The 24,987-nt window shown below is 39.5% G+C and overlaps 2 protein-coding genes across 4 annotated transcripts in view; one reads left to right on the top strand and one right to left on the bottom strand.

The window, feature by feature from the left end:
* Nucleotides 1-16,899, top strand: part of AK5 (adenylate kinase 5) — an 83,056-nt gene extending 66,157 nt beyond the window's left edge. Inside the window, exons 11-14 of the mRNA XM_053984855.1 lie at nucleotides 2,466-2,629; nucleotides 3,626-3,742; nucleotides 7,531-7,692; nucleotides 15,487-16,899. Of these exons, the coding sequence (XP_053840830.1) occupies nucleotides 2,466-2,629; nucleotides 3,626-3,742; nucleotides 7,531-7,692; nucleotides 15,487-15,597 (554 nt within the window). The 3' untranslated portion in view covers nucleotides 15,598-16,899. The remainder of the gene's footprint in view (nucleotides 1-2,465; nucleotides 2,630-3,625; nucleotides 3,743-7,530; nucleotides 7,693-15,486) is intronic.
* A 1,797-nt stretch (nucleotides 16,900-18,696) lies between these two features.
* The window catches only part of ZZZ3 (zinc finger ZZ-type containing 3), a 56,785-nt gene continuing 50,494 nt past the window's right edge, over nucleotides 18,697-24,987 (bottom strand). For all 3 annotated transcript variants that reach the window (XM_053984852.1, XM_053984854.1, XM_053984853.1), the window contains 3 exons: nucleotides 23,075-23,209; nucleotides 20,392-20,492; nucleotides 18,697-20,029 (listed from right to left, as the gene is read on the bottom strand). In XM_053984852.1, coding sequence (XP_053840827.1) covers nucleotides 19,885-20,029; nucleotides 20,392-20,492; nucleotides 23,075-23,209 — 381 coding nt within the window. In that variant the 3' untranslated portion in view covers nucleotides 18,697-19,884. The remainder of the gene's footprint in view (nucleotides 20,030-20,391; nucleotides 20,493-23,074; nucleotides 23,210-24,987) is intronic.

Genomic DNA, 24,987 nt, shown 5'->3' with positions numbered 1-24,987 from the left:
ACATCTTTTCCCACCTGAATAGCTCTATTTCAGTCACATTAAGGAACTTCAGAGGGAGACAAGATAATACTTTCATTGCAGACACATAAATTAATAGTGGGGTAAAGGCTGAGTTGTGCTCAGCCCTCAATGCTGAACTTCTTGGGGAATTCAGTGTCTACTCAGATCACGCCAAGCAAGAACTGTGGTCTCATTGATGGATAAGAAAGCACAAGACTTGATAAAGTGGGTTGTATGCATTTGTCAAGCAGTAGGATGCTCTGCTACTCATCAGATGAATCTAAATGAATACCAGTAGCCATAAAAAATTCCATTTTTAGGACATAATCAAATATGTTTTTTACTCTTTAAAGAGCTCAGCATGTTAATCTCTGCTTTGTTTTAACACTTCTATTAAAAAATGGTCTTTTAAATTAATGTTTTGGAGGAACACTCATTCATGGTGTATGCCCTGCATATTGTACCATTCTGACAGTGTTCTCTTCTAAAATACTAACACACAAAGGTAGTAGAAGCACATCAGATTTTCTGAATATTTACCTGCTAAAAAACAAAAAAATATCCTTGTATTGTAATTTCTAAAAAGAGATCTAGTTAATTCTGTATATGAGGAGAAATTATGAAATTTCTCATTGGGCTCTGCATTCAGAAGAGAAACAGCTATATAAGAAAAAAAATACAATAATCTTTATAGCTGGGTTTTTTTAATACTGTATATATACACCAGATAAATAGGATTAAATTACTGCACTGTTAGCATATTCAAGGCCAGGAGACAAAATGTGTAAACAAATATGCAGATCTAAAAAAACCCAAAACAGGCCAGAAATACTATTAATTGCCACTCTGATATTTAAGGGATTCATTACTAGTAATTTGCCTGTAATTTCGTATAGCCAGTCCTATTTTTTCCTTGTTTTCTTTCAACTAGTGTTTTTACAAAACAATGATGCTCTTCCTAGTATGGCAATAGAAAAACAACATGCAACCCACATTGGCCAGAAGATAAGCCTGAAACAAAGATAGTTCTAGAAAAATTGTAGCACAGGTGTGATTCTCACACCACAGGCTGGTTATTCTCCTTGTGAAGCTGAAGAAAAAGACTGCACCTCACAGAACACAACCCCCTTCCTTTGATGCTATTCCTTTATGACCCATTTTTTAGTCTCAGCTACAGTATTGTAATTTCTCTGAAAATTATATGCTCAGAGCAATTATTTCTTAGATTGAATGCAAAAGTTAGAAGAAAGTTCAAGTGAGGTAAGAGACGGTGCTAAATTCGCTCTATCGTGAACATGTTATTCCTATATTTGTTTGTGGAAAGATAAGGAAACAGGAAAGCCACATATTTTCTAGCTTCTTAAATGCAGGTAGCAGAGCTGTGTAGCCCTACCTGCAAGTCCCAGCAGCTGATAAACAGCACAGGTCACCAGCTGAAAAAACCCTACTGAAAAGAGTTGGAGCATTGTCTCCCTGCAAGGCTGTAATTACCTCCTGCTGCAGTAGATCGTCTGAACACATCCATCAAAGGCTGCAAAATTGCTGCTACACGCAGTGAGGTTTCCTCCACAAACTCACAGCAGGAATTGGCTTTCCCGCCCCACGCCCTGGCACCGACATGGCGCCTCAGGGCCTCACCTCAGCTGCGCCAGCAGCGCTGAAGGCACCGCACTGGGACGCCTGGCAAGTGGCTTCCAGCAGCTTCCATGGGCTGTCCTTCTCTCCAGCCAGGCGGGGGCAGCTGCAATGCCTCAGCAGGAGCCTGAAGAGAGAGCCCTTCCATGCCGTGGCCTTCCATGCCATGGCCTTGGAGTGGAGGGTGAGGCAGCCGCCCATGGAGGAGCGGGGCCAGGCAGCGCCTGCAGCTGCAGAGCGGCACAGGCAGAGCCCTGCGGCTCTGACATGGAGGCCGCCGCTGGCCGAAGGAAGCGGGAGGCTGGAGGAGCCATTCCTGCCAGTGTCCCATTCCCACAGTGTCCCTACTTCCCCTGGGTCCTTCCCCTCCTGCCGCTCTCTCCCACAGCTCCTGTGGGCAGGATGGGGCCAGGTGCAGGTGGGAGCTCGTTATTATTTCCCTCACAGTCGTGCAGTGAACATTACTTTGCTATGATTTGATGCCGCTGTCAAACTCAACAAGTACTGAGTGAAATACCCTTTTCCACAGGCTGTTTCATGTTTTTCCTTAACATGCTAATGGTGTTTTAGGAACAGGTTCTCCTCTGTGAGAGATTTCACACTGTTGTGACTCCTTCAACTTCAACGCATTTTTGAGTCAGCACTGTAGCTGTATCGGAAGGGAAGTATATGACTTGTTCTACTGTAGATAATGTCTCTACAAAAAAAAAAAAAAAATTGCAAAAAACAGTCAGTGTCATCAATTTCCTCCCGTTTTCTTGGTGGCTATAGTTTGAGAATTGGAAGATCTTTGTTCTTTTCTAATTCTGGTCATTTTTTCCCTCACATAGGTGGGCCTGGCTCTGGCAAAGGTAGCCAATGTGAACAGTTAGCCAAGAGATACGGATTTACTCACCTGTCCACTAGTGACCTTCTCCAAAATGAATTATCATCGTTATCGGAGAGAAGTAAATTGATCAAAGACATCATGGAATGTGGTGAACCTGTGCCTGGCGTGAGTGATGGTTTTATTTGGGATTCTAATGGTTAAACAAAGGCAGTGGTAGGTATTGTCTAAAACAGTGGAAATAGATACTGGAGCTGATGGTTCCCATTTCAGTAAAATTAATCTGTAACCTCAGGGAGACATTTCCTCTTTGCCAAATCTGTGGCACTAGTTTCCCTTTTCAGTGCCAGTATTTCTTTATGTTTCACATAGGCAATAAATCAGACATGAAATACAGTGAGACAGATGCATTGCAAAACATAAGTGTAAGTACAGGAAACAGAAACTTTGTGTCCTTTTTATAACGTTACATTTCAGATTCAGAGCTGATCCTCCTGGCAGCTATTTTAAATTGCAGTACCTGCAGCAGTTCCCTGCAGAGCTGGCTGACATCCCAGAGTAGCTGGACTGCAGCTTAATGGAGATTGTGAAGGCAGAGGGTGTTGTTCTCAGCGGGACCTGACTTTTACATGGCAGGTCCACAGTCCCAGCTCTTGGTGGGTCTTCAGCAAGTGCAGCTAGGTCAGAGGATGTGTTTGTTAATGAAAGATACTGGGAAATGTTGCTCAGGGGAAACTAAAAGCTGTGCTCAGGCTTGATTTTGATTGCTTTGCTCTTCAGTGTGTTTGGTCAAATGGGGTCACTTTCCATGTAATGTAATTATACCAGTGACATAGCAAAATGCAATCAGATTGGAAAATGCTGCAGCAGTACTCTAGAGTTTCACAGGTATTAACATTCATTTTGAAACTATGAAATATTCTGAGCTATCTGGAGGGCACTTTGGGAAATTTTGGATGGATTGCAACATTAGCTGGTCCTGAGAGAATAAAAAGCAGGGTGCCCTACTACCTGCAGGACAAGAAAAACACCTGCAATCACAGGACCCACTTACAGCCAAAAAGGGCCATATTCAAGGGTGTAGGACTAAAATCAGTGCAAAAAACAAAGGTATCAATCTTTCTTCTTAATTAACCAACTAATTCCCTCTCTTTCCTAATGCAGGGTATTGTTCTGGAGCTACTGAAGGAAGCCATGGTTTCCAAGCTAGGGGACACAAAAGGATTCCTGATCGATGGGTATCCTCAAGAGCTGAAAGATGCAGAAGAGTTTGAGAGCAAGGTGACCATACAATTGTAATGCTGTTGTAACTCCTGCAGTTCTGGTGCTGCTTCAGTCCCTCTCTTCAGCTGATTGCAGCAGGGATGTGTAAAAAGCCAATCCAGCAGAGCTGTGCTGCTGATCACTGAAATTTTGGCACCTCATCAGTATAGCAAATCTAGCTGTTGCCCTTACCTATAAAGAATCTAGAATACAAGGAGAAGTAGAGGCTGATTTTATCTAAATTTAATGTAAACCAGAAACAATTCACATTTAGGGGAAAACATAATTTTAGAACCAGTTTTCTGGTTCTAGTGGATAGTGCTGTACCTCTCATGAAAATCTGATCAAGCGCTATCTGATGGAGGATCATAAATGTATCTTCTCAGTTAATATTTATTACCAGTAAGCCAGCTCTGCTAAAGTTTGCTGCCACTTGAAACAGCCAAACACAGATTTAATTTTTGTGGTGAGTAACAGGTGGCACAGCCATAAAAAGAGCGTTCTGCAAGTGCCTGTGTGGCAGTTCCGAGAGCTCTCGATTTCCTCAGTATGTGCTAAGACCTCGTGAGGAGTCTCAGCCGTACATTTCTCAGTCTGCAGGAAATAACTCTGTCTAAGCCTATGAATGAATCTGCCAGGGTTTGGGAGAAAAAAAAAGTGGTGAATTAGGGATAATAGTATATGTTACATCATATTACACTCAAAAATGTCCTAAACAAGTTTATAAGGTCATAATACTTTAATGAATCCCCTGTTTTCTCGCTGAGCCTTAAGCTGCTTTATTTATTTAGTTGATTACCATAAAAACCTAGCAAGATTTAGGCATCAGAAGCCAGACAAAATAATGAGCAATGGGATTTGCCATAGAAGTCATTTACAGAAATGTTGACTTATTAGTCCCTTTAATAAAATGCTGTAGACTACTAAAAAGATGCTGGAGATTTCTCTCATTTTATGTCTAAGGAGGAGCCATTTCAGCAGCAGTGCTGTTTCTCTGGCAGGCATACATGCTGGTGTCCTGTGGACACTCCTCTATATTATGAAGTGGGACTTAGAGATTGGAGTGTCCTGCACTGAGGTATTCCAGGCAAATAAGTCTTAATGCATCCCATGCTCAAGCAGAGCTCCTTAAGTTCCCTGAAAGCAGCAAAAGATCCCATAGTCCTGGACTGCATTTGGAGTAAAAGACAAGGACTTTAAAGTGACTGTTTTGAACGTGCTAAGTCACCCCTGTTGTGCCCTGTATCCACTTTCCACAGGCTGGCTGTGAGCTGCTCAGTAAGACTGTGAAGTTTTTTTCAATGAGTCATTTTTGAGATAATGCTTTGCAGTTTTTCCAAAGGGTGATGAGAAGTTCTTAAATTATAACTGAATGAAAAGAGGTGCACACCAGGCCTTACTAATTAATGGCAGCAAAGTGCAGATGAATAATGCTACATATCTACATTATATGTGAAAAGCTTTATAATTGTTAACAAAGACCTGTTCTGTTTAGAAGACATCAAGAATAATGCTTATGTTTCAGAGCTTGACTCACAAACAGAATGAGCTATGTAGAAACAGCTGATTCTCCAGTCAGTTTTACCCAATTCCCTTCTATGATGTATTTTTACCCAGCCATAATTCTACAGAAACACAAAACTCTGTTCCCTCCTCAGTCTTTCTACAAGGTGAAAAAACATTTTTAAATTATATACTCCACAGCACCAGGCAGGAAGTACCCAGTGAGACAGAGTAAAGACCCAAAACATTAGACTTGTTTGGTATGTATTATTTAAGCTAAATTGTGTGAGGAAAATAATAATTTAAAAAAACTATCAAAAATTGCTGTAATACCTGATAAGGGCATTAGTTTCACTTTTTGTGGGTTTTAGTTTGGAAGAAAGATATTTCTGTAATGGTTTGAATTCCAGATAGCAATACTTAAACTTCTAAGAAAACTACATTTTTCAAAAGCAAATCAGACTGAGTGTATCAAGCAAGATACTATTATCTGATCCTATCAGTCAGGAGACTCCTTCATATCCTCATTGTGAGGTGATGATATGAGTATAACTCATAAAAGGAACTATTTCCCATTTATTCTATTATAATTTGGAGCAGACCATGGAATTCCTCATGTAAATCTGGGAGGAAATAACTTCTCACCATCCTAATCCAGTTATACAAAAAGGGCATTTGTTTAAATCATTGATTAAGCCCACATCTTTTTTTTTTTTAATTCTCTATGTCTCTTGCAATATTAAAACTGCCTTGTTGGCTCTTTTAATCCCCAAACCCAGTGCTGCTACAGCTAATAGCATTAATGCTTTCTGTGTGGAAAAAATGGGCAGGTAAAAGCCTGTCATTGAAGTGTCTGACATAAGCCCTTGGCTTCAGCTCCTCTTAGAAAGTCATTAAGGTTTGTAGAAAGGTCAACACAATCCAGACATCCTCAATCAAATGCAGAAGGCCTGATATGAAATATTTACCTTTAGAATATTTCTTCCTTCAAGGGCTGTCAACAAAGATAACAATGACAATTTCCATATATCAGTCATTTAGACTTTCTTTACTGTAGCCATGGTAAAAATATGATTTTATAATTGTCACTAGTGTGGAGAGCAGTCATCTTTTTCCAAGACTTCTCACTTTTTCCTAAAAAGTGTTTTCCAGATCCCTGTTGAAACAGGAGGGAATGAGAAAAAGACTGAGCATGTCATTGAAGGATTAAATACATAACTGCATGGAAAAATTAACTTTTTTCCCCCACTGATCCTGTAACAGCTTTATGTTGCTTGAGACAGTGGAATTTTTATCACTTTGGACTCAGCCCAGCAGGTTTTGCTCATGCAAAATCTTGTGTCAGAGAGTACCGTGCCTGAGCAGGGTGCATGACAGTGCATTGCAAGATTTATGCTCAATGACATACATATTTTTCAGTGTTTCAGGGAAAGAATGATGAGGATTTGTGTTTAGAACTTTTCCCTCTCTCCTGAAATACCATAAAGAACATTTTGCTCTTTCTTGCCATTTCTTTTCTTCCCATAAAGTACTGCAATATCTATGATCAAATGTAGAAAGAGATGATTATTTATGATCTTTGCCAGACATAAGAATAAAAATAAATAAATCTGTATTTATTTTTATTAGAGAAGAGGACAGACTCTCCCTCATGACTAGTTTGGCACTAGCCAAACAGCATTAAATGACCAGCTTCCCACAGAATTTGGAAATTACTTGCCAATTTGAAAATGCAGAGAAATTTATCACATCCTTCCTTTGCAGCATGGGGAGGAATGGTGTGGGTACACTGCAAACAAGGACATAAAATACTGTGTGACATAAAGTAATTCACAGGATGTATTCCTGTGAATATTTGATGGTGTCCCTGAGCCTGTCTGTTGTTACTAATTTCCATCTCAAGTGGGTACACTTTTATGTAAACATTTCCTGCTACTGTGTCTTGAAATACTAAGCTAAGTTTACCACTCCCTTTTCACACATTGAACAAAGAAAAGGCTACAAATATAACTGAGTCAAGTATTGCATAAGTCCTGTACAGTTTGCATCAAGCAAATAATGAACTGACACTCTTCAGTCCAAGCAGAATTTATCAGATCCTATCTCGTTATTTCTCTGTGTAGAGCCCAGGCAAGCACAGCCTTGTTCCTCAGTGCTGGCAGCCCTTAGTGCTGCCACACTGAGAGGTGTTTGCTCATAAGCATCATTTCTCCATGGACAAATACTATTCGCTAATAAATGCCTTGGTGACTGTCCTGGTGTTATCCAAACAAAATCTGTTTGTTGTTTTCTTTTGTCTCTAGATTGGAGAACCAAAGCTCGTGCTCTGCCTGGACTGCTCTGCAGAAACCATACGCAGTCAGAGCTCTGGGAGCACTGAAACCACTGAGGACAGAATTGAAAGCTACTACCGAGCATCAAACCCTCTGATTGCATACTATGAAAGCAAGACACAGTTATGCAAGGTAAATACTTGACCTTTTTAATTAAATTATTGCTTTTTACTTCAATTATATGAGCAGTATTTGGAAAACACTGACATGTTACCATTTATGTACTGTTCCCACACTTTCCAGTTGTCCTCATTTTACAATTCCCTGGTTTGTTTGCAACTTCTGAAAACTTCTGAGTTCCACAGTACAGTTTGAAAGGAAAAAAACACAGATTTATCCTTAGTCAGAGAACATATCCTGAATCAATAACTCATCTGTATAGAATCTCATATTAAAAATAAATTCTAGAAAGCTTTTCTTTAAGTATTAGGATTTATTACTATATAAGGGCTTTCAGAATTAGGATGAAAGATTATGTTAATCCAAAGCCCTTTAGTAAAATTTTCAAAACTGACAGTGAATATCCTGAAAGAAAACAGACCTTCATACAAGACAGATCTTTTTGCTGCTCATGATGTGATATTTTAAGCATTCTTTTTATTCTATAATCAATACTTCAAGAGAAGCAAGAAAAATTCCATCAGTACACTTAATTGGCACATCTGTGGTCTCATTTACATTGGATTTTTCTTTGTTTCTCTGCTCTGTCATGGCAAACTGACCCTTAAAGATCTAGTCCTACTTCTCTGTCTTGTCTTAAAAGAGAAAGAATCCAATAATAGTTTCTGGAAATATTATGGGATTTATTTTTTTCTAGAGGCTGTAGCAAACATGCAAATCACTTGCCCCAAACTTTCCTCCTTTGCAGAGTTCCCAAAAGAGAAATGTGCAGCTAATTTATGCACCAATATCCTGACCTGAGGGCAGGGTAAATGACACAGTGATGAGAAAAAATATACTCAAAGGAAGAGTTCTGATTTGTGGCCTTTCTTTACCCTAACAATAAGTGCACATAAGACAAAGTGTAAGTGTCAGAAAAAAGTTCCTGCTTACTTTTCATCTTTAGGCTTACAAAGAATTATGTGGTTTATTTGTTTTTTCTTTGAGAAGCTATCTTGCCAAAATTGCAAAGATGTGCCTAACTAAGAATTCAGTACTGCACACAATACACCAACACAGCACAATGCCAAGGAAAACAGAGCTCTCTGTCTCAGTATCTTATTCCAGGGAGCTGTGCCTACCACAGTGTTTCCCTTTTTGAAGCATCAGGGAAGTGGCAGCCCCAAAGAGAGTGAAACTGCAGTTAACACTTTCACACAAATTTTGCAGTCATGGTCTGCCTCATTTCACTTGACATGGACTTTCTTTGCCCTTCCTTAATGCTTCTGCTGCAAGTTCCTGCTCCGTCCCCTATGTAATTGTAAAACATGCAGTCCTTTCTTGAAAGTTGGTAGCTCATTATCTCCTTCAGGAACCTGCCAAATGGTGGGTCAGAGCTGGGTATGTGATTTGTACTCGTACCATCAGTTCTGGGAAAGCTGACATTGTATGTTTGCATGTTAGAAAATACCTGTGCTTTGCTTGAACAGTATCTAAACATTGTCTGAACTTGCTTCTGCTGAATGTGGTGTTTACCATATAGCCATCTTCCAGGTGGAACCATTGGGTATGAAAGCTCTGTAAAATCAGCTGCATAAACATTATTGTGGAAAATGTCTTTTAAAACTATGTTAGTGGTGAATATGTTTACGCTACATGTGTTGAAGAAAGCAGAGAGTCAAGGGGAAGTTTGCAATTCCCAGGGCATGGGATTAGTTTACACAATGCAGCTAAGCATTGACATTAGCAGCCACTGGGTGTTCTCTGAATGATGAAAGGAAGTTCAGGTGGAAAGCAGAAAAACTGTCAATAATAACTTCTGATCAAATATATAAAATATAACTTCTGACTGCATTTTTTTTTGTGTGCAGGCTAGGCTAAAATAGTCTTTTTTCTTTTTTTTTATTTCTAATATCATATACACACACAGAAGACTGAGATTTTACCTAGAGGCAGTCTAACATGTTTAATATTTTTCTTTCCCATTTTCATTAAAACATCACATATTTTCAGTGTTGGGGATTTGTTCATTCCTAAGTGGGATTGTCACTCTCCAACACTGACCAATGCTGGCTGAAGAGGTTAATGCTGCCATGGAGATGCTGCTGCCTCTGTAACTCTGTTTCCTGAAAGAACAGTGTGTCTGTTTCCTATCCATTTCAGACAAAGCCACCAGTTAATTTACCAGTGTTGATTTGAAGAGCCTTTAAAATAAATTCTCGTCTGTATTCATGGATTTATTTTAAATCACCCAAGGACCTCCATGTAACTACAGATCAGAGGCTAGTGTACTCTTTTTCTTAGGCAAAGCTGGAGGGATCCAATAGCTTCAGGGAAGCAATGCCTTCCTGAAGGTGCTATTTGGAGACCCAGATCAGTCTGTGATCCCAGGATAAGCAATGGCCAAAGCACCTGATGAGAAGCTGTTTAAGAGAGGAAGAGGAGTCTTAAAGAGTCTTTGATTCCTGCCTAGGTTTGGTTTTGCAACAGAAGCAGCTCTTCAGTGAAAGGCCCACATGAGCTTTATGTCCCTTGGGATTGCAGCAAAGCACTTTCCTAAGCATGCAGAGGAGTGGGCGTTGAGATTCTAGAGGAATATTGGAGTCTAAATCCTGCTAACTTCCACAAAGATTTGGCATTAACCTTTTCTAGCCAGCTTACTGCAGCGTGTGGCTGAGGACCACTAAACTCTAGGTATTAATTGTGTAAGTGATCATGTTTTATAGGGCTTGACTGTAGCACCCAGCTCCACCTGGCCACAGAAAAGAAAATCAGAAATAGACTTGTGTAACAAGAAACTGGAGTTGGCATACTGGTGTAATTTAATTTCTCCAGTTTAAAATCTAAGTTCAGGACTGGCCAAAATTTCCCACAGACTGGGAACAGCACATGACAACAGTGGGATGTATTTAACTTGTCCTATCTACTCCAAAGGTTTTCAGTCCTGAAACAGGCTGATTAAATATGCAAATTTAAAATTCAGTCCTGGGCAGAAGGCCAGGAAAAGGTCTGGTGTAGGAATTAAATGTTGGCTGCGCACTCAGCAGAGGAGGAACTGGTCTGTCACACCACATCAAGGTGTGGTGAGAGTACAGTGTCAAATGAGCTTTCTTACTCTGTGCACTGGAACACAGAGTAAGGAATGCTTTACTCCATTTGGAACAGGCTTTAATGCATGGTTGGATGGAGCCTGACAGTGCAGACAGAAAAACTCAGCTCTGACCTGGCTTCTTCTGCACTCATTGGGAATTCTCTCCTTGCTTTACTTGCACAGAAGAGACAAAGGTATATGGTTGTAACAGAATTCCCACTTTAATCCTCGAGGATTTTATGAGTTTCCCCATCCTGGAGTGGTTGTGCATAGGTGCATTCATAACTAACTAATACGATATGTGGAACTGGAACATTTTTTCCATTCTGCTGACCTCTTAACAAGAACAGTGACCTGGTGAAGCTGACAAAAGACCAGGACTGCACTGGAAATTTCCCTTTGGCCAAGATTCCCTCTTTGTGTTTCTGCTCAGCAGTGGAGGCTTGAGGCATGCATGGACAGAGGGTGAAGGCTGTGGGTGCAGATGAAACACCTGTGAACCTGACAGGAATAGACAACAGCAATCCTTCCAGCACCCTGCTGAGATGAAGAACTGTGCACATATTTGCAAGGGAAGATGAACTGACTGAAGAATGAAGGGCAAAGGCAACAGTGTCCTCACTTTTCTGCTGAGGCATTAAGTTTCTAAATTGTGTTCTGAAAGGTAAAGTAGTTGTGACTAACAAGTTAGAAATTTTTCAATTTTTTTTTTTAAATTCATGTTTTGGGGATTTGGTTTAATATCCCATAATTTCTTTTGTAGTCAGTTCAAGAACACCCACCTAAGGAGTTGCAAGTGGCTACTTTTCAGTAAAGACCTTGTACTGGAAATACAAGGGCTGAAAGCACTGCTCTCAAAAACACTGCCTGCAAGCTGCATGGTTCTGTGGGAATCAGGTGCTTCAGATAAATGACATTAAATGAAATTTTTAAAAAATGCATTACAGTAGTAGTAAGCAGGTAGACACTATTGGTTTTAAATCTGTTTCTCAGTGAGTTTCAAGGCAGCTGGACAGAAAAGTTCATCTGAAAATTTAGTAGACATCTACTTGTGTTTTGACACGGCTAAATGTAAATCCCTTTGAATATATGGCTCTCTCTCAACTGAGAAGAAAGGGAAGGGGGAAAAAAAGATTGTTTTTAAAATCTGACTCATCCTTTAAAGCTTTTTGAAGTGACAGTATGTAGGAGGCTAGTAAGTAAAAGAGAAGAGCAATGCCTTGGTAGTCAAGCAAGACAGCCCTGATTCTACCTAGCTAACATAAGACACCTGGTAGGTGTCTTACATCCAAGTTTCCTATTCAGAGTCTGAGGAAAAGAGCATAAGAAATAAGCCGAGCAGGGCAGAGCAGAGGATTAAGGGTGCCCAAAAACTTTGACTCTTTCAGATCACATGCTATCGAAGTTTAGCCTACACAATCCAACAGGACTTCGTTTTTCTGTGTTTATTTCCTTTCCTTTTTTTTTTTTTTCTCAGTGTCTCTACTATTTCTTTCTGAAATCACTTGCAGTCACATTTTCCATAACCATTATGAAAAAACACGTGACCATCCACCCTCTCCCAGTCTTCCACTTGTGAGCCTTCCCTTGCTGATGCCACTCTAAGTGCGTGTGGGGAGGGGCGACTTCCCCCTTTCCAGAAGGGGTAATCAATGGTAATAGTGAGAGCAGTTATGTGGTTCATTTCCATCTTTTGAAAGGTTCTCAGAGACCCATTAACCCTGATGGATAAGGATGTGGGGCACAAAGGAACAAGTGATTCTCTATTCCCCCCTTGGTGCTTTGTGGCCCATTAGATGAGAAACTGATCTAGAAAGATACATCAGAAACATTAGCAGGGGATCATGGATAAAACACAGCAGAAAATGCAGGCCTAATATTAATAGGTCTCGGGGCATCGTGTTTTCAGTGGATTTACACAGCTTGATCCATTGCTGTGAGAACCAGGTGCTGCACAGTCTCAGAGAGATTTTCTAACACACCCTAGTGACAAAGACATAAATGTTAGTGACAACACAGCTAAGCTTGACTGACCTTCAGTAAGAAGCTTGTAACTACTGAGTTCATTCCAGAGTCTGTCCTCAGCCATCCTCTCTACACAGTCAGGTTCTTCTCAGTGGCAGTATATTTTTAGAGCTCTAAATTTCAAAATGTACAACAAATGTAGATTTGTTGACAGAAAACGTAATTGGTTGATTTTAATGACAAAAGGAGCAACATTGTACTATAGGGATGGTTACTCCACTAATTTTTCATATGAGCTCATTAAATTTCTCTGTATTTGAAGTTACCAGAAGCCATGGCTGCATTTGAAAACTGTGGAAAACTGTACATGGATCTTGTTTTATGAGAAGTCAGCCGTAAATAGCCTCGAAAACAGGCCTAATTTATGAGCTTTGTTAGAATCTGAGGAAGAGAAATACACAGTTTTTTCTCTGGAGCTGCTTGAGAGAGTTGTTGAATACTGTAGTAGAAGATGTGAATTATTGGCACATTAAGTTAGTTTTGTGCCACAATGTTAAGTTAGTTCCATGAATTGGGCCTTTGTTGTTTAGGAGGCCAGCATAAGAAGCACTGGGGCTGTCATTAGTCAGGCCCATCCGTATTTTATTTTTACTGTTAGGAAGTCAGCATTCCAGCCCATCATAAAGGGTGGCAGTTTCCTTGCTTACAGAACTAATTCTTCATCGCAACTCCCTAGATCTAGACCTGAGTATCAGTCCCAGTTCTAAAGGGGTCGCCAAAAAGCCAGTGGCAATCAGCTGTGCTGATAAGATTAGATCAGTTAGACAGTGCAGAAGTATTTATGAAGTAAAGAGATAATAATAATAATAATACATATTAAGATGAGAGCTTTGAAATGGCTGTGGCCTTCACCCTGCATGCAGTATATTTCCTGTGGGATAGCCATATGAAAATAGTTGTCTTGGCAGCTGAGACAGGCCAAACAAGGTGTTCTATAGCAGCTGAGGTGGGAGTTGCTGGTTTTGTTTTAACTGGAGAAGGCAGACATTTGGTTCAGAATGGTTCATCACTCCCGTTTTCTCTTTGCTACTAGTAAGTACCCCCACTTCTAAACACTTCTGAAAGATGTGCAACCCCTGTGGGAGAACTGCCCTTTCTAAGGTGTCAGCACATGCCTGCCTCTGCCTCAGCTCTGCAGCAGCATGAAGGGCAGTGAGGGGGCCAAGGGAGCCATGGCCTGGGAGCTGGCCAGGGCACCGAGGGCAGCTCCGCTCCCACTGTCACACGCCTTGCAGTGGGCCCGAGGGGACAGGGCCCAGCCAGGACAGCTCCTAAAGGCTGGCCTGGCTGGGAATCCAGTGCTGGAGCTCTGGCTGTGGAATAGGCTGGTGAGATGTGCCAGCACTTCCCACAGGATGCAACGGGGACCGAACTTCGCAGCATCTGCAGATGCCACCAAGAGTGAAACCCAAGCTCTGGAGAGTGCCTGCAGTCCCTGCAAGGAGCAGCTGCTGACTCCCACGCAAGACTCAGCACCAAGGGACTTAGATGTACATGGACTGCAGTCAGCTGTACAGGAGCTGGCTGCAAGACAACATCATATCTGAGCAGATTTTTTTGGCTTATTTAAAAATACATTTATTTGAACATGAAACTCCTTTAATTCTCCTGCAGACCAAAGAGATGGCAGAAAGTATTATAGGCAGGGATGTCCCCTTCAAACACTACAATTGTCTGGCTTTCTAGTCAGCAACTTGGAGCTGAAAATGCAGCAGTTCAGAAAAAGATCCTTTCACAAAGTTGTCTATTTAATCTTGTGCAAATTTCACATAATGCATACATGAAAGACTAAGCATGGAGAAGCAAGGAAGAATCTTGCTTTTGTGTAAAGACTAAATATCTCAGCAAGCATTTGAGGAAAGGGATAATCAGCAGAAGCATCTACGTGGAATACACAGCCAGTGTGAAAGCTGCTTCTGTCACTGCTGTGAGGGCTGCAGGCAGCTCTCCTTCCTCAGGTGACACAGCACGGGATGGACATGAAACTCATTGCTCAGAACAGCTCAGTTCTGCCTCACGTTTTCCAGGGAACACATACAAGTATTACTGGCTGCAAGTACCGTTCCTCTCTGCTGAAATGCAGCTCTCATCTTCAGCACAGGAAAGTAAATTCATCTTGTTTTTGTGAAGTACAGTCATGAAAAATAGCTCAGTCAGAAAACTGCATCTTTGGGGTGTTCAAGAAAAAAATTGTTTCAATGAAAGTTGAGTTCTTATACCACAAAAGCAGTGCCTTTATAAAAGATAGGGGCAAAGGATGTCATAAAATCAGAACCAGTTCACCAAATTTCCAAATACAAATGCACTGGAATACAATGATTTGCTAAGTTACTGTGGAGTGGCCAAAACCCAGAGTGCTGTGCCCTTCAGAAGGACCTCACCATGTTGGAGTGATGGGCAAAGAGCCCTTGGCAACTGTTCTGCATCAAAGGTGTAACTTTAAAACATGAGTACTTAAAGCTCCCTCATTGACTGATGTACTTTGCTACAGATAATCGAGCCTGCAGAGCCTTCTTACAGAAATCTGTGGAAACAAAGTGAGAAATCTGCTTTATTAAGCTGCTCCTCTACATTAGAATGCTTCTACCATGAAGCAGAACAACTTTCATTTTATATTATAGTAGACCAGGTTTTTTTTGTTGCAGTGTTTAGATTCTGAGATAATTCTTTGTAACTTAATCAAAACTGGTTTTTTTTTTCATGCTTCACAGGTTGATGCAGAAGGAACACAGGAGGATGTTTTCCTGGAAATCTGCAAGACAATTGACTCTTTTCTGAAAAAGGAAGAGGCAGCATTTTCTTTTCCACCAGAAATGCAGTAATGGTGTGTAAGATGTGTACACAGCCTTGCCCACGTGCACCCCACAGCCATGATTTGCTGGTCAAAGCAGAGCTGCTTCGAGAGGTATCTGGAATTTGTGCACGTGGCGTGTTGCTCTAGATGAAATCTTAGTTCTGAAAGTACGCTCAACAGAAAGTGGTCTGTATGCTAACCCCACTCTGAGAACTGAATTTTGTTTTCTTGGGTGTTTGCTCTTCATGGGTTAAAAGCAGCAAGGTGAGCAGCAGCTCTGGTTTTGTATTTCATGGTCACACACATTCCACGGGAAACGGGACAGTGCCTGGCCAGCAGGGAGCTCTCCACCCACCCCAGTCACTGTCCAGCAGACTGACATTAGGCTTACTGCATACAAGTTTCCCATTATTTTCTTTTTATTGACAGTACTAATTTCTGTGGTGTCACTTAGCTTGTTCTTGGGCTGTAGTGCCTGAAACCTGTTCTCTGTAACATGCAGCTCTAGGAGAGCTGGAATTAGTCAAGCTATAAGTTAAAATAAGCTTTTCACATATCCCCAGAATGTAGTTGCGAGGAGAAAAACTCATTGAAGATACAGTTGAATGTTGTGGAAGTCTGTCAACCTATTATTGGGAAGCAGACACCATTTTTGAGACAGTCTTGTCTTCTGCTGGGAATGTTATGATTTTATAACTGACCTCCCAGTTTTGTGGGCTGAGAATGATTATTGTATTGTATAGTTAAATGTGCAATCCAGTAATGATCCATATTAACAGCAGTTGTGCTATAGCTATTAAGGACCATATGTAAAGTTGGTTATGAGCCAGAACGTCTCATGTCATCTTTAAATTTCACTTCAGAAGTATTTCAAATGCGAAATTCAGATCATCATCTGTTGTCTTGTACTGGCATTGCCCCAAAACTTGGGAAGGTGTGGTGGGGTGGGAAACCAAAAAAAAAAAAAAAAAAAAAAAAAAAAAAAAAAAAAAAAAAAGAAAATGTCAGGGATTATTTGATTCATATTGTTTGAACCTTTAGTAAGCCATTTATCTGTAATCTGCAAAAAAGTCTGTAAAAGTGCTATTGTATTTCCGTTAACTAAAATATTGTGGAGTTTCTTTGGTATTACTGACAGCTAAATAAAAGCTTGTTTGGCATTGCTGTAAAGTAACTGCATCCTCTTACTGAACTACTGGATGAATTTACAGTGAAAGTGGGTTGCATGATTGCTTGTACTGTCAAAGGTGTACTTCATGCAGATTTGCATTTTTAAAGTTACCTTTCTTGTAATGAAGACATAATACCAATAAAACATGTACAAAAATGAGGAGTAATAATTTCTGTTACAGTATATGTGGGTTTAATCCTTTTCAAAGCACAGTACATGACTTGAAAATATAGCTCAAATCAGCATGCTTACAGAATATGTCCTTTTTTCCAATCAGGGCAGATTCTTCTGTTTCCTTTTCTTCCTTAGCATTTGCCCTGTAGATGCTAATTCAATTATTTTTTAGGGTCTGTTTTACATATGTTCTTATCCTTCATATCATGGATGTTCCTTCTTTCTTGGGTCCTTCTACAGCCTACATTTTACCTCTGGTGCTCTGGAAGTGCTTCTCCAGCTCCAGCCAGTGCCATTGAGCAGCAGCAGCAGCAGTGCCTGCAGTACCACACAGCTCCCAGGGCAGCTCTGGCCACAGCAGCCCTGACGCTCCAGCAGCTGCTGCTGGAGGCGCTTCTTGTTACAAGTACAACACTCTGCAGTTACCAAGAAGTTGCAAATTCATCTGGGTGGGTTTTCTGGAGTATTTTCTATGAGATTTAATTACAGTAGAAGTTATAAAGTGTGGAGTCTCATACTTGTGCAGGATGGGAAAAAAGCAACAATCAGCTGCTATTTTGTTGGGGTTTTTAAATTACAAAAATTATTTACCATACACTTCAGTTTAATTTTTATTTTTGCTTCTTTTGACTTTTATGTGGAAAAAACCAAAAAATTCCCATGCTTGATTTGGTGTTATGTGCATTAGATACCTATTTGCATACGTTCATAATGTATGCAGGAGCAATAGCTGTATATGCATGCATAGGGAAACATTAATATTTATACATATTCAATAAAATAGGACTTATCCAAGACACTCTTGAGTGATTCAGACTTGAAATTATCCTTTGGCTTCCAACCTTGTTCCAAGGATACCAAGATCTTTTGTTCTTTCCAAGCTATCCTAAATTGATGACTGAATATTTTCTCTAATTTATTTTTCTTATTTTATTCCCATAATTTTTTCAGGATATAAACAGAAAATGAATGTTACCACAGATCCTCTTCCTGATAATACACCTTCACCAACTCTAGTTTCCTATAAAGACCATGAATGAAGTGGAAACCATATTTTTATGGTCTTAGAAAGCCTCTCAGAGCAGTATCTTTTCCAATTAAAACTAAAATACATCATGTGAGTTTTGTGTTGTGTTTTTTTTAAGGTTTATAACATTTATCTAGTATATGAGATATGTGAGATTTGTTTACATACAGATATTTGGTCAGTGTTTTAGTAACTGTACTGTATTACTTTCTAAATAGATTAAATGCCTACATTCTTTTTTCTGAAGCAAAAAATAGCTACACCTAAAGTTACTGCAAAAATACTGACCAATTTATAATTAAAGTTACTAGGTGCAGCCGGCCAATTATCCTTCCTATTGCCATCTTTTAAAGTCAAATTTGTTTGTTTTCTAGCTAATTGCTCTGAGTATTCTAGCTTCAAAGCAACTGGAAGTCTATTACAGTTACAAAATAATCAAGTGTTTCTGAATCACAAGCTATACATTTCAATAAAAAATATATTAAGTAAAATATGTCACAATAATTACAAAGCTTCTCAGACAATGGTATACACTGTACCAAGGCTACTAAAATCTGGATTTTCTGTGGTCTGACAGAGAAGTCTGAGTGAGGAAGGAGAGAACTGGAATGCTAATCCTGCCGGGGCCAGAGCAGGCTGAGCCCCGGGCGGGGAGCGGCAGAGGCGGCGCTGGGTGAGCGATCCAAATGTCCTGTCCAAACTTTCCATCTGGATTAAAGAGTCAGAACTACACAGAAAGGAAGTCACAGCAAGCATTCTATATATAAACAGACTGTATCCACATAGTTTATTTCTCACAGTTCTCCTGACAATTGAACATTATTTAAGAACATACTGTATACACAGATAAGAAGAAACATACAAAATGTTTTAAATGATGCACAACAAAATCCAGCAGTATAAAAGAATGCATGTGAACCCTTGCTCACTGCTCAGGCTAAATTTAATCACTGTTTAAATAGTAATAAAAATACAATCTTTCATGGATCTTGTGCAGACTACAAAAGAGGAAAAATTATTACCATATATATGATTTATATTAGGCAGTTTTCTTTGATGAGTTGCACTAACAACTCCAAATACAGAGGCAGAAGGCTGTGTATTTTATTTTAAAGGAGTAAATGTTGAGTATTAGAGACTTTACACAGTTACTAGCACTGGCACTTTTCACCATATTTTGTACACATCACATGATCATCTTATATAACATTACATTTAAAAAATATATCTGAGTGACAATTTTATAACATTCACACACCATGAGCTGGTTAAGGAAGCAATGCCACAGTTGCCCCCTGTAGTGCTTCACTGTTGGTAAATAGAGTTCATTGTGGTTTAAAAAAAAAAAATTAAAAATTGAAGGTCAACATGATTAAGCAGCTCCAATTTAATAAAGGCCCGTAGCCAACCATTGCCGAGACAGTGAGTATTTTTAGAGTACAGCCTAGAAGCAAACACTGTCATTGGTTAAAACCTTGCCTAAAGAAGTCAGTTACTGTGCTGAAAACTATTTCACAACAAAACTGCAAGCTACTAAACTGTTTTTATATAAATACTTCATCTCCTCTGGATCTCATTATAACCAAGTTCTTCAAAGCCTTTGGAATTTACTCTGTCTTTAATGTGTGCTCTCATTTCTGGCTCACCCTTTTGTATGTGTTTCTTTTGTTTAGATTCACCACCTAAAAGTGACTAATGTGGTGAAAGAAAAGTCTCCCAGTGAAACCTTCTGCACACTAGGAATGTTCAGCTGCTGTTCAGTGATCTAGAACCATGACAGCTCAAAGCTGTAGTTTGACAAGTACACCCAGGAAGCTGTCATGCTGTGAGTGACATTTCAAGGAAAGCAGAGTCTTTCCAAAATGTGCACAGAATTAACAATGGTGCCATTGTTATTTTTCAAAGAGGATAGTAAACCCAAGATGGTAGATCTGCTTCCCATGTCATCTATTTGCTGGAAAGTAGTTTGGGTCAAGATAATTGTAACTCGTGCCCTGGGACATGCAGTAGTCTCTGTCTAAAAATGTCTCTGCTCTGTAAATAGGTTCTAACTGGTGATCTTCCTTATGAATCTCTGTTTCATGCAGACTGCAAGGGAAAGAAAAAGATAATAGTTTAAAAGTCAAATACTTTCCTTATATTTAACTTTCAGAAACAGTGATCATATCAGCAGATTCTTATCAAATTGGATAGCAGTTCATTCATAAAGTCTAAATCCTCCCTCTATTTAACTTTACCAAACCTATCTGTCCACTGTATTTAAAAAAAATACATCCAGAATCTGCTTACAAAATGTATCTCCCACGAAGAGATGCTACATTTTCTCCCACTTTATTCAACACAGGGCATGTGTCCTGTGCTGGAGCAAAGATTTCCACCCTACATAGCAATTATGCAGCAGAGAGATTCAATCTAATGACAAATAGGAAGTAGAAGCACAGGATGCTCACCAGTCAGAACACGAATCACAGAAATCCAAGGACATTTCTTGAGGGCAGTCTTGGCAGTGCCACCGAACGCCCTGGATAGGTTCAATCCCGCAGTTATCACACTGTGGAGCAGATGCAAGAGCAGTGAGAAAGCAGCAGCTGGAGGCAGCACTTCCCCTGCTAACAGTGCACACCAATCCAGCACACGGCACCTCTGTGTGTCCCTGTGCTACTGCCAGCCCCACAGCTGAATTCTCCTCACCACAGACCACAAGGTGTTCGTGGATAAAGAAGTCCTCATTCCCTAGGAGAGGCCCTGAGGGCCCATCAAGCTTTGGCCTTGCTTCCCTCTCCTCAGATGCTCCACCTTGGCATTACCCTGCTCAAGAAAAGCAGCCCAGCCCTGCCTGCACTCTTATCCTCAGGTGGCTCTAAGAACTGCTGTGACACAGCACAAGGACGTGAGGTTCCACACAAGCCCAGCCACATGGAATGTCAGCCTTTCCATGGCAGAGGGAAGCAGTAAGACCAGAGCAGCAGAGCTTGTTGGGCTGCTGGGGGCTGCAGATCAGGGCACAAGGGGCACACTGATGCCCTCTCCAAGTCAGGAAATGTAGTAACACATCATGGGTGGGCTGGAACTAAAAGCCAGATGGCCAGGAAGGAAGGGGAATAACATGTTCAGAGAAGGAAACAGAGGTCTGGAACTAAAACCAAGCAAGACAACAAGAACTAATCCCAAGTGCAAGAGTGTGGCATGAAGAGAAAAAAAAAACAAATTAAAAACAAAACATGAAAGACTAGACGAAAAATTCACAGTGGTACAGAAGAGGGACAGAAATGCAAAAATATTTGATTTAAAAAAAAAGAAACCAGGAAAATGGGACTTGCAGGCAAGGAGAGCTTTTAAAAAAATCTAAATTACGAAGAGTGCTGCAGAGACAGGACTGAAAAGGAAAATGAAATGTGGGAAACAAGCCTGTGCTCCCATAGCTCATCCTCTATCCATCTATCAGAACCTGAATTTCTGTCTCAGCACCTGTGAAACCCACTGGCACAGCAGCTGCTCCTGCCACCACCAAGGCACTCAGGGTTACAAACACCTTACACACACCTCTGCCACAGCTGCATCCCTCCTGTCCACAGATGGCTTTCAAGTGTGAGGGCTGATAATGAGGAGGGACTAAACATACCAAGAGCTATTCTTTGAAAATATCAAGTTCAGAAAAATGCTAGAACTGAAAAATTGTCTCTAGTTATCTAAACTTGAGAACCAAGACAGTGGAAAGCCTTGACCTTAATTTTTGTGCTCCAGCTCCCCTCTACCCTGTGAAACAGAAATAATACCATGCCTTTCATTTCATAATGAAGAAAATAAGTATTTGCAAATTGCTTGGGTAATATAGCAGTGAAAGCCATGAAAAACCCACAAGGGATTCAATAATTCAATATTCAAAGCACAGGTTGAATAATGTGTAGTAAATGAGGCCAAAGGCCGTGCAGAACCAAAACTGCTCTCAATGGCTGCTTATTAGGTGAGGTCTGTCCAGCCCACAGACTGAATTTCCTGAGGGAAAACAGCCCATAATCACCTGATTTCTCAGCTTACTATAATGCATAATACAAGCAAACTCAAATGCAAAGAAACTTTCCAACTTCAAATGCTTGACGCTATGTAATGTCAATTTACTTCTCAAGATAATTTTATGTCGAAAAAGCAGTTTGTTAAAGTCTGGTCTGCCTGATTAAAGTTTACAATTTTGGGAGGAAGAAAATGCTTACTTAAAAAATTCTGTCAAAATGAAACAGCAAACATACCATGCCAACTAAAACCAACAAAAATAAGGAGCACCTTGGTGGTCTAATAACAAATCTGTCAGTATCAACTGATGAGGCTGGCTTAATTTTACAGTCAATTTGAACTGAACCTTGAACTACCCGTGCATTCTTATGTAAATGGGTATTAGAAAAAAAATCCATCTCCATAACACTAAATTTAAAAACCTGTTCCAACAGTTACAGTAACCAGTTAGACACAAAATCCCTTCCAAACCAGAAAATAAGATTTCCAGAGTGCCCTTTCTTTCATGCTGCCTATTAATGGCTGTTGCTTGGACAACACATCAGTTTAACTTAATGTAATTTTACATAAACATTGTTTTATGTCCTTGCTTCAACTTCTGTCAGTTATCACTTGATGAGATTGTGAAGCTGCTACAAAAAAAAAAAAAAAAAAAAAAAAAAAAAAAAAAAAAAAAAAAAAAAAATTATTCATCTATTGCTCTTATCCAAAATCTCTGTCCCTTCCTTGGCCTCAGGTGGAGGCAAGATTACTCCAAATTCATAATCAGAAAATTATCATTAATGAATCACTGTCAAAACAGAATGTAGTGTCAAATGGAATTCTACCATGATTTAACAAGGCTCTAATACAAGCTGTATTTTCATAATGTTGTGAAAAAAAGACAGAATGTTTATTAATTTCCATATAACATCAGCATTCAGTGAAAGCTGAGCTACCAGAAAGACTGAATTACGTGGGCTGTTTTTCTTAAAGGAAATGAGGGAAAACAGACTCAGTGAACAAGAACTAAGGAAGCAAACTTGCTATGTTCAATGAAACCTTTTCAGGAAATTCAAACCACATTCTCTTGGAAAACTTCTGCATTCCACTGAGCAACAGAAGAACATCTCTTGCACTCACCTTAAATCCCACGTGCTGCACAAACCCACTTTCTGCATGCATCTGCTGCAGTTTCTGTTTCTTCAATTTTTTAAACTCTAACAGCTCTTTGTATTCAGGTAACTCTCGATATGTTACTGGAATACTCTCTTCATCCTGTTCAAGGTAAAAAAAAACCCAGAAAAATATTCTTACTTAGGAATACAGTAACTAGTAAGACATAAATTTGTTCCATAAATCACTATGTATGATTAATAGTGTTTAAGAAAATGATGGCATTATTCTAACATACGAGAAAAATAATTTTAAGAACACCCATATCCAGTATTAACTTCTCACCTTTACTGGTAAGAATAAAATGCAATGAGCAGCACCATGCCATGACTGAAAGAGTAGAACTCACAGTTATCCAACTCCCTTTATCCCTTTACTGTCTCTTAACAGTTTATAAAAACAGACTGCTATTTTTTCATGAATTATGAAGCATTTTGTCTCCCTGCAGGCCAGTGCAGACATCTTTGCCAGAGAGGTACAACAAATGGTTCTCTCTTTTTCAAAAGACATGCCAATTCTGTTTTTTCTCACACTGTTTCCTTCAACAAAAGTTGAGGATCTGCTATGAAAGGACAGAAGCTCTACTTCTAGTTCAGATGCTGATTTCAAGGTAATGATTTTATTGTAGCAGCTGTACTTGGTAGATGTCACCTGTTTTCAAAGATGACAAGTCTTTACTGACGTTGAGCAGTTTTCACATCCTACAATGGAAGGAACCTTCAGGGAGGGGAAACAACTACAACTCCAAGATAGTGATTAAAATTCTTTTAATGTAGCCTGAATGTGTAATTTCCATTTCTTTTTATGAATCTGTGAAGATTGAAGATTCTGTATTATTTAGTGAGTTTATTAAAGGAAGTGAGGGAAAGATGCTTTACTACATTTCTGAAAAGCCTTATCAATTATTTAATTGCAATTATGACCCTATATAAAGGACTAGATTGCAAACTGTGAGAAATGTTATGGTTAAATGACACAATTCAGTTGTGTAGTGATAAGCTACATTCTCTTTAATATAAAACAGGACTTCACCTTCCACACAAATCTCAAAAGTTTTTCTGAGAAAAACTGCCTGTCACAAAATAACTGTATATTGCATAAAGTATGCTTTAATAGCTCCCTGTGTGGACAATTCAGTCTGAATAGTAAATAGCTGTGTTCTAGAATAATTAGACTACTTACAAAATTAAGAAATTGTAACTGAAAAGTAAATGAACCCTATTAGGAATAGTGGGTCTTCACTTGAAAATAACTCATTTATACCAAAATATAATTTTTCAGGAACAGTTATGACTGGTAATAATCAGACAAATTTTTTTGTCTTTACACAGGAAAAGCATGTGGTAATTCCACTGTGAAATCAAAGAAAACCTTATTTTCCTGCTACACTGCTTTTCTTCTGCTAAATGACACAAAGTATTTTTCTCCAAGACAGTGACTGTCACTAAGAGATCTGACTTTTAACACTAGAACAGAATCCTGTGCATTCATTCTGAATATAGTTTATAATCCCTTTTTGCTTCCAAATTGCTATTATTTTGCACTGATTGTGGGGATCTTTTGGGTAACTGAGCTCCCCTGTGTGTTTCTACCTTACTGAAAGCCAGAACTGTATCTATCTGGAAATGTTACTCTAATGAAGGAAGAAAAGATTATGCCAAATTAAAAAAATGTCTCTGTGTGACCACTATTATCACTGCTATGGTGCCCACATTAATTATGAGTTAGGGCACGATGGCAAAACCAAAATGTTTCAGGAAACTGTTCAGAACAATTAGAAAATGTGGATTTAAAACCAATACAGAACAAAAGTATGTTAGCTCAAAAACCAGCTGCATTGCATCTCTTCTTATATGCATTTTGCTTTCCAGGCCTTTTAA

This window comes from Vidua macroura, chromosome 9 (assembly GCF_024509145.1).
Source record: "Vidua macroura isolate BioBank_ID:100142 chromosome 9, ASM2450914v1, whole genome shotgun sequence".
Lineage (NCBI taxonomy): Eukaryota > Metazoa > Chordata > Aves > Passeriformes > Viduidae > Vidua > Vidua macroura.
This window is presented reverse-complemented; position numbering and strand designations above follow the sequence as displayed.